Source organism: Cibotium barometz, chromosome 29 (assembly GCF_041138505.1).
Source record: "Cibotium barometz isolate CiBa-2024 chromosome 29, ASM4113850v1, whole genome shotgun sequence".
NCBI classification, from domain to species: Eukaryota; Viridiplantae; Streptophyta; class Polypodiopsida; order Cyatheales; family Cibotiaceae; genus Cibotium; species Cibotium barometz.
This window is the reverse complement of record NC_141074.1, coordinates 5,631,309-5,645,207: the sequence shown is the minus strand read 5'-3', so window position 1 is coordinate 5,645,207 and position 13,899 is coordinate 5,631,309. Positions and strand designations below refer to the sequence as shown.

The window sequence follows — 13,899 nt, the reverse complement described above, 5'->3', positions numbered from 1 at the left end:
CTCCCTCCCTCTCTCTCTCTCTCTCTCTCTCTCTCTCTCTCTCTCTCTCTCTCTCTCTCACGTAGGCATGTTCTTAGAGAGAGGGAGGGGAGGGAAGGGAGGGGAGGAGGTCGAAGGGGCTAGGTGGCTATGAGAGGTGGGAGGCGGCAACATGAGAAGGTGGTGGTGAGTGGGTGGAGGAGTGACAAACACCAAAACAAAAACCCCCAAAAACTCCCTCTAGAAAACTCCCTCCTAGTCCATCCCCAACAAAAGGGATGAAGAGTCTAAGGAAAAAGAAGTTGAGGATCCACCAACAAACAATTAAATGAATCAAGGCGGTAAGGGCAACAATGAGAAGTAAGAGGATGAGGGAGGTCAAGAGGATGAAGAGCATCAAGATTCACACATCAATGGAGAGGAAAAAGAACACCATGATTCCCTTGGAAAGGGAGAAGACTTGGAATGGTTGGTTGGTAATGACAACAGCAACTTGATGACAAGGCAATGAGAGGATTTGGTAAGTATCAAGATTTAACTTTGTTATTCTCTATAAGTGGCTGCATTTTGCACATAAACAATGTAAACCAGGTGCCTCACTCTTGTGTGTAGGGTCTAGTATGGCGGTGGTGAACCATCAACACTTGGCACTTCAAATCAATATTGACAGCCTTTGGAATGCATTACTTGGATGCCGATGTGACAAGTGTGTGATGCTACTCACTATCTCACTTTGTTGGAGTATTCTAAATTTTAGTGTGCTCCTTTATTACATGATGTTTTTTTGTAGAAAAATGATGATTTTGCAACAACTCATGGGATCCTTGGTGGAAGCAAACAACACACTTGGCATCTAAAACAGAAGGACATGACATGCTAGTTGGAATATATTTTTGATAATGTATCAAGTTTCTTTCTTTTCGGTCTTCTTAGATGGTGGAAATTTTAGGAGAACCTTTGGATCTACATCTTGAAGAACTTTCCTTTGAAAAGGGCCAAGAATTCCGGTGTCTTTTGTGAGGGGCATGTGCAGTGCGAGGCGTTTTAGGGGGGGGGATGTTGGATTTTTTCATAGCCTATTTCATAGTCCACAGTTTATGGATTAGCATGCTTAAAATAAGAGCTAGCATGCTACTATGAATTTCAACATATTAAAGAAGAGATGAGAGCTCTTCTCTCGTAAACAACACCAAATTCTGTTTTTAGAAAAAGAGAATTTCAGCATATTGATATAACATAGGAGCAGTTCCACAAAGCCAAGAAATGTAAAATTGGGATACCATTGCATATTCACATATTCACCCTATTCACATTTAATCATTTGAGTACCCTTTTAATTAAAAGTGGCCCTTCTAATTAAAAGGGTACATCTACACTTAGGTACCCCCTCCATGTTGATTGGCCCTCCCTCTCTCTCTCTCTCCTTCCCTCTTGCGCCCCTTGTCTCCGCACCTCCACCACCCTCCCCCAACCACCTACTTTGTGCCTCCACCGCCCCTTACTTTTGCTTGCGCTCACCCCTCTGCCTCTTCCTCGCTCCCTCTTCGTTCCCCCCCTCCTCTCCCTCCCACGCTCTTCTCCCTCTCCCCTCTCTCTCTTTTCCTCTACCTCCCCTTCTCTCCCCACCCCCCTCTCCCCTCTCCCCTCCCCTCCCTTGCATCCTGCCTACCCCTTCTTCTCCACTCTCTGTCTCCCCATCTCGCTTTCGGTCCCACCATCTTGCCCTCTACCTCCCCAACTCTCAGCCTTTCCCCCTCCTCTCTCTCCTCTACCTCTGAGACCTTCTACCCTCCTCTGCCCTCTGAAATTTTTGATAAAGAAAGAGCTTTGCCCCCCTCTATCTCCTCCTTCCTCGGCCACAACGAGGGAGATAATATTGTTCTTTGTTAAACAGAGAGAGAGAGAGAGAGAGAGAGAGAGAGAGAGAGAGAGGGAGGGGTGGTGATAGCTATTTGTAACACATGTTCAGAATTAAATATATTAACACCTAGCTCAAATTAAAAAATACAATGAAGAGCTTCACTTATAAGTTATAATCCTTACATAAACCTTACAAAACCTATCATAAATCTTCTTAAAAAAGCCCCAATTAATTAATACACACATTTTCAACGCGTGGGTGCCCGACATAACATAGGAGGAGTTCCACAAGCCAAGAAATGTGGCCATTACATCCAACTTGAACTTAAAGTTTTGGACTCAAAAATTGCGGGCTAATTAAAATTTTATTTGTTCAATCAAAACCGTGGACCAGTCGTACCATTTTGGCAGCCTGCAGAACAGTTTACAGAAGAAGCTCCATCATTGGTTAGGTTTAAAGCTCCATCTCCGCATCTGCGTTTTACAAGGAGATCGATCCATATCTTCAGGGAGAAATCAAAGCTCCACATTACGTGCTATTAGTCCTTTCTTCATTTCTCATTCAGCAAGCCCTTGCAACTGATCAAGCCCAAGGAGATGGCCGTGGCCCCTGCTGCTTCATCAAGCAGGCTCTTCTCCACTAATTCATCCCTTGGGACATCATTTTCTGAAACTAGGGTTTCCTCTGCAAAGCTCGCGGCAAGCTGTTTCCGAGGATGCAGGCTCATCTTTGCGAAGCAGGCCATGGAACCTCATGCTATCAGAGGAACAGATCTGAACCTTAGGATATGTGCTAGCTCTGCAGTGATTGAAGGCTCGCCCTCCACGGCACGTGAGGATATGACTGTGGTGAATGTTGACCTCGGTAATCGGAGTTACCCCATCTACATCGGTTCCTCATTGCTCGACAAACCTGAGCTCTTGCAAAGGTATGTCTTTGACATTGTTTCCTTTCTTTTTTTAAAATAAAAAAAGGAGAGTTCTGATTATATTATGAAATAAACTATACAAATGCCTCGTAATGCCTGGATGTACAAGTGCAACCAACTGCACTAAAAGGCATAAACTAACGCCACAAAAAGAAAAACAAAACAAACTCTACAAGGGATCTCTCAAGGTGTGGAATGTGGGCTACAAGCCAGCGAGGTGAAGTATACTCCCATTGCGGGGGCAATCCACCGCGAATTTGGAAGAAAATCTACTGCACACACCAAGTACGCAGAAAATGCTCTCTCCATAGCTCTAGAGCTCTAGATGGCAGCCCCAATAGGTCCATTCCCCACGAAGTGTGTGAATGGTCTCCCCCCAAATCTCAGCGAGCAGCTGCCCAGTGGAGGTACTCTCTCCTCCCAATCCTGGCTCTCCAAATACACCACCCTGTGATGCTATCCAAAATGCTGATATTTGATGTTAACGGTAAGTTAGGGGTAAAATCTTTGCAGCTATGGAGCTAGTTTCTTGAAAGTGGCACCATGTGCTTGTCATTCATCCTATTCTTTTTTGCAAGAAGAACATGGTTAATTATATCAATGTAGAAAACATTGCATCCTTGGCATAGTGCCATTTTGAAGGCTCAACAGCATTTGTTGGTGGCTAAACAAAAGAATATGCAACATTAACCTTCATGGTGGGTTAGTGGCTAATAGCCAAGGAGGAGGCATGTACACCCACTAAGGAGCACCTTCTTTGAGTCTGAAAATGCATCCTACACGAAGCAAGGAGATGGCACCACATTAGCGAGTGTAATGCTTGAGATTGGGCTACATCAGTGAAGGGAATTTTGTATGCAAAATACAAGGAAATCATGCCAAATTAGTGAAAAGAATGCTATTAGATGGTGCCATGTTAGCTGAGAGGATTTGATTGAGATTCTAGCTAGTTGAGCAAGTTGAAATCTACCTGTTGCAGCCGACCAGAGACCATGACGGACTCGGGTTTGATTCCGCTCAACTCTAAGTGTGTGCTTTGCTAGAATCTGTGTACTAGTGGTAGACTCTCATCCTAAGACATGTGAGCACTGAGCTTTGCATATCTAGATGGCAGCCCCAATAGGCCCATTCCCCACGAAGTGTGAATGGTCTCCCCCCAAATCTCAGCGAGCAGCTGCCCAGTGGAGGTACTCTCTCCTCCCAATGCAAATCTACACCTGGCTCTCCAAATACTGGTAAAGCTCTAGGAGTCTTCTTTCAGCCCTAAACACTCTTGGAAACCATCTGATGCAAAACGTAGATATAGAGAGAGAGTAGAGAGAGAGAGAGAGAGAGATGTGCTGGAAATTCAGTATATTGATATGGTACAAAAAGGGTACTTGTCTGCAGGCCTAGGCTGCCTTCTTGAAAAGGTGGAATACACCAAAACAGTCCTACCTAGATGACCCCTAATGACTCAAACCCCTAGAGGGAGTGAATGCCTAGAACAATGAGCAAGTGGGCCTATTTATAGCCCTTGGAATCCATGGGGAACTGGCCGACTGCTGGTCGGCCAGCAGTCGTGGAGAAAAAGCCATACAACCTTGCGTTATACTGATCTGGACCAGCCGCCTCTGATTTGGTCCAGCCGCCTTGAACTGGTCCAGTCGCCCTTGATAATGCGCTTCAGTCCCTTCTCCCACTGGAGTCAGCCGACAGCCTTCTGGAACCAGCCGACTGCATCACCCCTCCATGATCCCAATTGTCTTGCTCCAAGTCCACCACAGATGCTACACTTGAGGTTCCTAAATTCTGGTTCTTCCTATCTTTTACTGGCTGCCTTTTCTGGACTAGCTGAAGAACTTGTCCATGGGCATCTATGCACATGACATCCCCCTCTGCTAAACTTGATGACGGGCTTCCAACCTGCTCTTGGATGACCGTCGTCATCCCAATCCTGTCCCGAAGTCCCTCTGTCATCATCCATCCCTGGCAAACCCTTTTGTTTGAAATCCCGGCGCGTTCTCCAAACCACTCTGTCTCTGATGAAGATCTATGCATCTGGTTTCCTCTAGTCCACAATCCGTTTCTGCCCTGACTCTGAACACGGTCTTGGTCTTCTTTCTTGAGAGATGAGTCTAGCACTCTCACATCACCCTTGGAGGATCAACCTCCCTTGGGACCATTGCCCGAGAACCTATCTGGCTCACAGGACTGCCATCCCCTCTGGCACTGTGGAACACCACCAACAAACCTCCTGGGAGTTCTTCCCGATCTGTGTTCCTTGCCTTGGGCTTTGAATCCGTGTACTTTCCTGTACCTTGGACCTGTACACCATCATCTGGGATTGAATCAGTGTTTAGCTTTGCTGAGCCTGATGCTCTGATACCAATGTAACACGTGGAAGCTCTGGGAGTCTTCTTTCAGCCCTAAACACTCTTGGAAACCATCTGATGCAAAACGCAGATATAGAGAGAGAGTAGAGAGAGAGAGATGTGCTGGAAATTCAGTATATTGATATGGTACAAAAAGGGTACTTGTCTGCAGCCCTAGGCTGCCTTCTTGAAAAGGTGGAATACACCAAAACAGTCCTACATAGATGACCCCTAATGACTCAAACCCCCAGAGGGAGTGAATGCCTAGAACAATGAGCAATGAGCAAGTGGGCCTATTTATAGCCCTTGGAATCCATGGGGAACTGGCCGACTGTTGGTCGGTCAGCAGTCGTGGAGAAAAAGCCATACAACCTTGCGTTATACTGATCTGGACCAGCCGCCTCTGATTTGGTCCAGCCGCCTTGAATTGGTCCAGTCGCCCTTGATAATGCGCTTCAGTCCCTTCTCCCACTGGAGTCAGCCGACAGCCTTCTGGAACCAGCCGACTGCATCACCCCTCCATGATCCCAATTGTCTTGCTCCAAGTCCACCACAGATGCTACACCTGAGGTTCCTAAATTCTGGTTCTTCCTATCTTTTACTGGCTGCCTTTTCTGGACTAGCTGAGGAACTTGTCCATGGGCATCTGTGCACATGACATGCCCGCCCTGTATAGGTGTTTTCTCATTTTTCCTCACTCTCCGTATTTTTTTCCCATTTTTTCCTATTTTTCCCATGGTGTGGGAGGCAGTTTTCTCCCACCCACCCACCCTTTTCAATTACATCCCCGCGATGGCAGATTTGTTAGAGCTGGCTGAGAAGCATGTGAAGATCCCAACTCTCCCCACGTTCCCAGTGGACCGTCAGTTGGACGGGAACAATTACAGCATCTGGAAGGTTATGATGGAGTCTGTGCTGGAGTCATATGACCTTGTTGATTTCATCGTTATCGGGGTTCCACGGCCGGAAGCAGAGGAAGGGGAGTTACTGTCAACGAAGAAGGACCGCGAGGCACAGGCACAGGCACAGATGTGGAATCGTGTCAACGCCAGGGTCCGGTCATTTATCTTCCTCAACTGCACACCACAAGTAATCAATCACGTAAAGCATATGACGCTGGCCAGAGGCATATGGCAGCACTTGGCTTCTCTTTATAACAAGGTATCGCCCATGAAGAGGATTTCCTTGGAAGTGCAGATGCGGGTTATGAACCCTGCAAAGTCGACGACGATGCAGACATTAACAAGCTGCAGGCCCTTTAGCAGGAAGTCCTCCAGGCTGGGAAAGAGATCATCAAAAGATATGGCCATTCCTTTGCTGTCCCACTTGCCTGCTCAGAATTCCGCTTTCTACTCCTCTTTGATTACTAGTGGTAGGCTTAGCACCATTACTTGGGAGTGGTCTTGGACCAGGAGGAACGATTCACGACCCTTCTCATAGCAGAGGTGCGGAGGCCTTAACTGGCCAACGGCCGAAAGACCGGAATAACAACAAGGGCAAAGGGAAGGCTTCACCGGAGAAGTCTTCTGAGAAGAAGCCTGACATAGAACGAGAGAAACTGAAGGCCGAGCGGTCCTGCAACGATTGTGGCGAGAAAGGCCACTATTGGAGAAAGTGTCCTAAGCGGACTAGGAAGAGTGCTGATTCTTCAGCCTCAGCGGCAAAGACTCCTGCATTTGTGCACTTAGAGATGATGGACTCCGATGCTTCATCGTCTTCGAGTGAGGAGGCAGTTGGCTTCACCGCAAAGGATACCCGGGAATGGATTCTTGACAGTGGTGCTTCCAGGCACATGACTCCGTCCCGTGACTTCTTTTTGGATGTGAAACGACAGTCAGGTCGCATTTTCATTGGCGACAATTCCACCATTCCGATACACAATGACGGATGGAGATTATTCCTGACGGCAAGGGGAGCAAGCATGCCTCCCATGTTCTTTACGTCCCTGCTCTTGGTTTTCATCTTCTGTCTGTGCATGAAGTATGCAAGACTGGCTTTCGGGTGGAATTTGAGGAGCATTCAGTTGCTCTATGGGACCGTGAGACTGGCCAGGTAGTTTGGAAAGGCGGTGTGGAGAATGGTATCTACAAGCTCTCTGCACTCTCCTCATTGACAGGTTCTCAGGTCGGAGATCCGTGGCACTTTTGTTTTGGCCACTTAAATGTGGATGCACTGCGGCGAGCTTTCCGGGACCAGATGGTGGTTGGTTTGCCGGATGTTGGCAGCAGGCAAGGACGTTGCAGTTCTTGCATACGTGGTAAGCAGCACAGGGAATCCTTTCCGAAGCAGGCTTCCAAGCGGGCTTCAAAACCATTGGAGTTGATTCACACTGACTTGTGACCTCGGTAGACACCATCATTGGGAAGATCTCTCTATTTTATGCTGCTTGTTGATGGCTGTACTAGATTCATGTGGGTCTACTTTCTTTCACAGAAGGACCAAGCTTTTGCACGGTTCAAGGATTGGCACGTGATGGTGGAAAAAGAGTCTGGATTGCAGGTAAAGACTCTTAGGACTGACAAAGGGGGTGAATTCTCCTCGAATGCATTTCTCAGATTTTGTGCAGCTCATGGCATCAAGAGGGAATTGGCCAATACAGGATCGCCTTCAGAGAATGGAGTTGTAGAACACAAAAACAGGACTGTGGTGGAGATGGCGAGGACCATGCTGGAGCATTGTGATCTTCCTCGTCCACCTTGGGGAGAGGTTGTGGCAACGGCTGTCCATTTATAGCCCTTGTGTTTCAGCAGACAACCTGGGCTCTCTATTGTTTTTAGTCAGCTATCAAAGCTTCTTATCGAGGCACATAGCTAGGAGGCGGTATCAGGTGAGATGCTTTTTGGCCTATAAGCAGCACTTGGCTTTGGGCTTTCTACACAATTTTTATAGCCCCTGTATTTTAGCATACAACCTTTGCTCTCTGTTGTTTCTAGTTAGCCATCAAAGATTCTTACTGAAGTAGACAGCTCAGAAGCGGCTGCTATCTATTGTATCTACATAGTAATAAAAAACTTTTGATTCTCCATTATGTTTGTGTTTTCTCTTTTCTACAAATATCTCATCTTATGCTATCTATAATTCTTACGAGTCTTAAGGGTGAGGAGACATAGTTTACTCTAGTGGGATGGCTGAATCTCTCTTTGTTGCAGTGCAATGCCCCTATCTAGTCTAATCACTATTGTAAGTGAAGGACAGCACAGGCAAAAGCATAAACAATAAACATATGAGAGAGTGCAAAGGAGATAGGGAGAGTTGGACAAGATCACCTTTTATAATAGCAGTAAAGCTTTACAATGGCAATGGCCATCAACAACTGGATGTTGAACTATGTGCAAGGGAATTGGATGGAGGAGTGAATAATGGGGAACTCCTTATATACTGCATCAGTGAGCTGGCCGATTGCTCATAGGACAAATAAATAGGAGAAATACAATAAAATGCCAGATAAATGGTAGAAGCCCAAGAACACTGAGATGCACAATTCTAAGTTCTAACACCCGCTCTGCAGCTCAGTGTGTGCAAGAGTCGGAAGAAGATAAGTCGATGAAGATGGAACCATGGACCCTCCAGCACCGCAAATACTGGAATCACCTCGGAGAGAGCACCCGCCAACGTGTCTCCTCGAAACAAGATGCCACCACGAACAACAAGGAACTTTGCTTGGCTACGAATTCCTACACAAGTGTGCAGTGAACTCCAAAAATAGATGATGAGCTGTTGGACATACCGCGCCCATAATCCCCAATAGTGGACGGAACACATCACGTCCCAAAAGCCTCGAACAATGAACTTGGAACAGATCTGGAATCCTCTAAGGTGAGAAAAGTTGCGACTTTTCTCAAGGGCAATGCATTGCAGTGGTGGTCCACTCTTCTTTTGCAAGGCATAGCACCATCTACTTGGATACAGTTTAAACAGGTGTTCTCTTCCGTGTGGCTCACATCTACTTTTGAGGTGGATGTAATGATAGCATAGCACAAGTTGGATGCATCGAAGTGTGAAAATCTTGAGGATTATAATAAGAAGTTTTGGAAAGCTTTACTCCTAGTTATTTCTTATCGTGCAGTGCCTTTGTCTGAGCAGGTGGAGAAGTATTGTTGTGGGCTGCCCAAGGAAGTGCGCGACTATTGCATAAAGACTCCAGTAACAAATATGTCGCAGATGATAGAGAATGCTATGACGGCAAATGCGTTACTCACAGGAGTCTCATCTGGATTTAAAGGAAGTAAAAGCTCAAGCAAGAAATCTGAAAAGTCAGGGCATGCTTCGCGTGATGCAAAAGGGTCTACAGAGAAGCGGTATAAGAAGTTACCAATGCCCAAGAGAACTCCTGAGGAGAGACAGGCTTTAATGGATGCTAGGAAGTGCTTTTTCTGTACTGAGGAGGGACATATGTCTATTAATTGTCCCAAGCGTACGTCCCAAAAGAACTCTGACACTAAAGGGGAGCCCAAGTCTAAGAAACCAAAACCTTGTGCAGGGTTAGTTCCTGATCTTGTTGGGGAACAGCCAAGTGGTGAAGAGACTGAGTTGTGCAGGGCATGGGACAAAGTGAGAGATCAGAATGCCTTGATTTTCTTTGACACAGGTGCTAGAACCAACTTTATCTCACCGGATTTGGCTGGCCGATTGGGGATCCGCGCAGAGGAGATGGGGCCTTTGTATGAGGCTAATATGGCTTGTCCTGGGTATGCAGAACCCATTACCCCTATTATTGGGAAGCTCAGGCTTCATGTGCAGGGTTATGTGGACAGTGATGAGTTCTTTATCATGCCACTTGATGGGTGTGATGTTTTGTTGGGTATGCCATGGTGCCATAGAGTACATGCGGTGGTGGATACGTATAACAGGAAGATTACTTTGACTCAGAGGGAAAGAGTATATTTTGGATGTAAACCAGGGAATCTGTTTCTATTGTATTAGCTTCGGTCATTTCATCAGCGTACTTGGTTTTTGTAAAAGATGCAAAAGATGATGAGTCTAAATCTAATTTGTCTATGTTAGATAAAGACAGGATTGATTTCTTACGTGAGTTCCAGGATTGTTTTTCCGAGTCATTGCCAGGAGAACTTCCTCTGGAAAGGCCAGAAGATCATGCTATTGATCTAATTCCGGGGAGTACTCCACCAAAAAGACCGCCGTACCGTGTTAGTGTCACCAATTGGCCGACCATTTGGTCCATCTCCAGTTTTTGTGTCTCGTTCACTTGAGGCCAGGCCAGTGTCTCATGTGAAGAGGCCAGTATTTTGCTGACATGGACGGGAGCCAGACTGGTGCCACCCGTGTGTTAGCAGGACGATGTCGTATGGACGGGAGCTAGACTGGTGCCACCCGTGTATGACCTGCACTGTGTTCGACCCATGGGATTGTCACGCCATGGAAGAGCCAGTATTCGTGCCGTGTCTTGCCTATGGGTCTGTCACACCATAGGGAGGCTCGTGCTTGGAATTGTGTCTTACCTATGGGACTGTCACTCCATAGGAAGACCAGGTTTTATATTTTACGTCGTGCCATTTTTGTGCCGACAAATATTTTGTACTTGTTCCATGAACGGGAGATATGTCCATGATACTATTTGCACATGCACACATGTTTTGCATGTTTGAAACTGTTTTCGCATGACTTGTATTTTTGTGTTTGCCTGCTTGACGTGTCATTACTGAGCGGGGACGCCTGCCAGTGAGTCGTGAAGTCTGCTCTGTCTTCTGACGAGTTTTGGTGCATGTGAACAGGTGGTAAGTATATTGCACATGTTGGTTTAATATTTTATATTTCTAACCCTTTGGTTTATAAGGTTTTATATTCACACTTTATATTCACACTCACTTAAAAGTGGGCACCCCCTTTGGGCACCCACTTAGGGGCCAAGGTGGGGAGCCACACTTTAGTTGTGTATGTGTGGGGGTGGGTGCATGGTCACCTACCCACACCCCCAAAGAGCTGGCCGCCCACATGCAAGCGTGGGGAGCCAGCCAGCATTAGTTGTGTAACTCCACTTTAATGTTTATAAAAAAAGGCGACCACCTTTGGTAGGACAACCACCGGTGACCATCTCTGCGCATGTTTTCTGAGGCGGCTATTGAACTGCTGCGCATACTCATCCAAGCGACTTCTGAACTGCTGCACATGCTTTCTCTCAGTCGGCTGCTCCTCCACGCCATCTCTTCTTCAGGCTGAAGCCAGGCGGCTGTTTGCAGCTACCAAATGGCTGTTATAACTGTAGCTGGCAGCTGCGTTGATTCCCCAGCAGGCTGCCCTCTTCGCGAGGCGACTTTACCAGCCAACTGTGCTCTGCACACAGTTGGCTCCACCTCCAGCGTGCTGCCCTCTCCAGAAGGTTGTGCATGTTTCTCCTCTTCGAAGCCAGGTGGCGGTGTTCTCCATCTACAGCAAACAGTTGCGCCTACTCCACCTCCTCTCCTGCAGGCAGCTGTGCCATCTCAACAAGGTGGTTGCTCCTTCTGTCCAGCAGGCTGCAGGCGCTCTCTCTCTTCTTCAGGAGGCTATATCTTTCTCCAGGCCACTACTCCTCCCGACGTGCTGCCGCATCTTGGTATATATCACTAGTAGCTGCACACAGACGGACACCATGGGTATTGGACTTCCATCCTGCATCCTCAAGTAAGTGAATTTTCAGATTTAAGTAAAGTATTTTGTGATAAATTTGATGAGGGACTCTCTCCACGGCAACACCCGTTTGGTGCCCGGGTAGCCCAAGCTATTGGAGAACCTCGGTCCAAAGGTGCTGAGATCGGGAGAGCCAGGCGTTAGTATGAGAGCGCCTGTTTGTGCGTGGTCTTGGAACACCAGTTGGGCGCTCTCCGCGGAGTCCAGTGAAAGCACAGGACCGTAGAGACTGGACCATGCTAGTGGTCGTTTTGCTTCGAATATCTACTTCGAGCTATTTGTTTGGTACTGTATTCATATGTACATGGACATCATCTGGTTCTTGGAACCCATGGAGCATTGTATTTGTTAAATACTCCCAATAAATATATCATATATTGAGGGGGGGTCGGCCCGTTCCGGCCCCAGTGCTGGTGTCCATCTATCCATTTCATTTCATTTCAATTTCAAGTTGTTATTAAGTTGTCCATTTCAAATTGTGGTATTAAGTTGTGCTATTACGCGTGTGGGTGTCCAACGGAGTCTTTCCCACTTGACGGGATCGGTTTCATTGGTATCAGAGCACGGTTGTTTCCCTCTTCCTAGTGGGGAAACGAACCTGTGTATTGGACATCCCGCTTTTAGTACACTTAACACAATGGACAGCCAAGGCAACCCTTTGGAAGTGCCAAATTCGAGGGGTCCATCTAGTGCCTCTCGTGGGTCTGATGCCCTGCGAGGAAGACACAAGCCCCTTGAAAGGGTTAATGATAGTGAATCAAAGGGTCAACTGTCTCCAGGAAAGACAGTCATGCTTGAACAAGAGCCTGATCATTGATGTAATGAGGGCTGAAATGGAACATATGAGAAAACTTTTGCAGGCACAAGAGCAAGAGTTAAAATTTTTGCATGAAGATCCCCATGTGCAAAGTGCCATTGAAGCTAGGAAGGCTGATGCAATGGTAGATGTAACTTTTGAGTCTATGGCACGGGAAGTGGGCAAGAAGCCAAGGGTGTTGGCACTTGCCTACCTCCTCCGCAAAGGTGATATAAAGAGGGGGACGACGGAGAGCTGAAATTCAAAAATCCACCTCGTTTGAAGCATGGAGATCCCGCATCTCAAAGGCTGAAATCTTTTATGCAAAAGAAGAGGTGACAGTCACCTCTCGACATGCATCTTCCCCACAGGGCACAAAGCCTGACAGATATATGTATGGCAGTGCTCATGGAGGGCATGAAAGTCACATGCATTCAAGACATGTATCTCTCGGTAAGGGTGACAGGTCTGCTATTTTGCCTTCTGAGTTTTCCGAAGATCACCGCATAGATCTTGTGCCAGGTAGTTCTCCACCCAACAAACCCGCATACCGAGTGAGTGCTGCACAACAAGAAGAGATCTTCTTCAAAGCTCTCAAAGAGAAGAGGGATAGAGAATACATCTCCAAGGCTAGAGATAGCAATGGTAAAATGATCTCAGACCCCAAGAATTTGGCTGCGGCCTGGACCGCATTCCTTGGGGATACTCTAAGGATTTGGCTGCGGCCTGGACCGCATTTCTTGGGAATAGCAATGGTAAAATGATCTCAGACCCCAAGGATTTGGCTGCGGCCTGGACCGCATTCCTTGGGGATACTCTAAGCCTGAAGGAGGATGAGTGCACGGAAAGATTCCGTGCTGAAAATTGGCTTCTGGACATTATCCCTCAGGCAGTGGAGCTGGACCAAGCCAAATGGATTGAGAGGAACATCCAGGAAGATGAATGCTTGAATGCTTTCACACTCACTTAAAAGTGGGCACCCCCTTTGGGCACCCACTTAGGGGCCAAGGTGGGGAGCCACACTTTAGTTGTGTATGTGTGGGGGTGGGTGCATGGTCACCTACCCACACCCCCAAAGAGCTGGCCGCCCACATGCAAGCGTGGGGAGCCAGCCAGCATTAGTCGTGTAACTCCACTTTAATGTTTATAAAAAAAGGCGACCACCTTTGGTAGGACAACCACCGGCGACCATCTCTGCGCATGTTTTCTGAGGCGGCTATTGAACTGCTGCGCATACTCATCCAGGCGACTTCTGAACTGCTGCACATGCTTTCTCTCAGTCGGTTGCTCCTCCACGCCGTCTCTTCTTCAGGCTGAAGCCAGGCGGCTGTTTGCAGCAACCAAACGACTGTTA

The 13,899-nt window shown here is 47.2% G+C and overlaps 1 protein-coding gene across 1 annotated transcript in view; it reads left to right on the top strand.

The window, feature by feature from the left end:
• The first annotated feature begins 2,107 nt into the window (after positions 1-2,107).
• Positions 2,108-13,899, top strand: part of LOC147621773 (3-dehydroquinate synthase, chloroplastic-like) — a 46,962-nt gene continuing 35,170 nt past the window's right edge. The window contains exon 1 of the mRNA XM_086822780.1: positions 2,108-2,768. Within this exon, the coding sequence (XP_086678906.1) occupies positions 2,437-2,768 (332 nt within the window). The 5' untranslated portion in view covers positions 2,108-2,436. The remainder of the gene's footprint in view (positions 2,769-13,899) is intronic.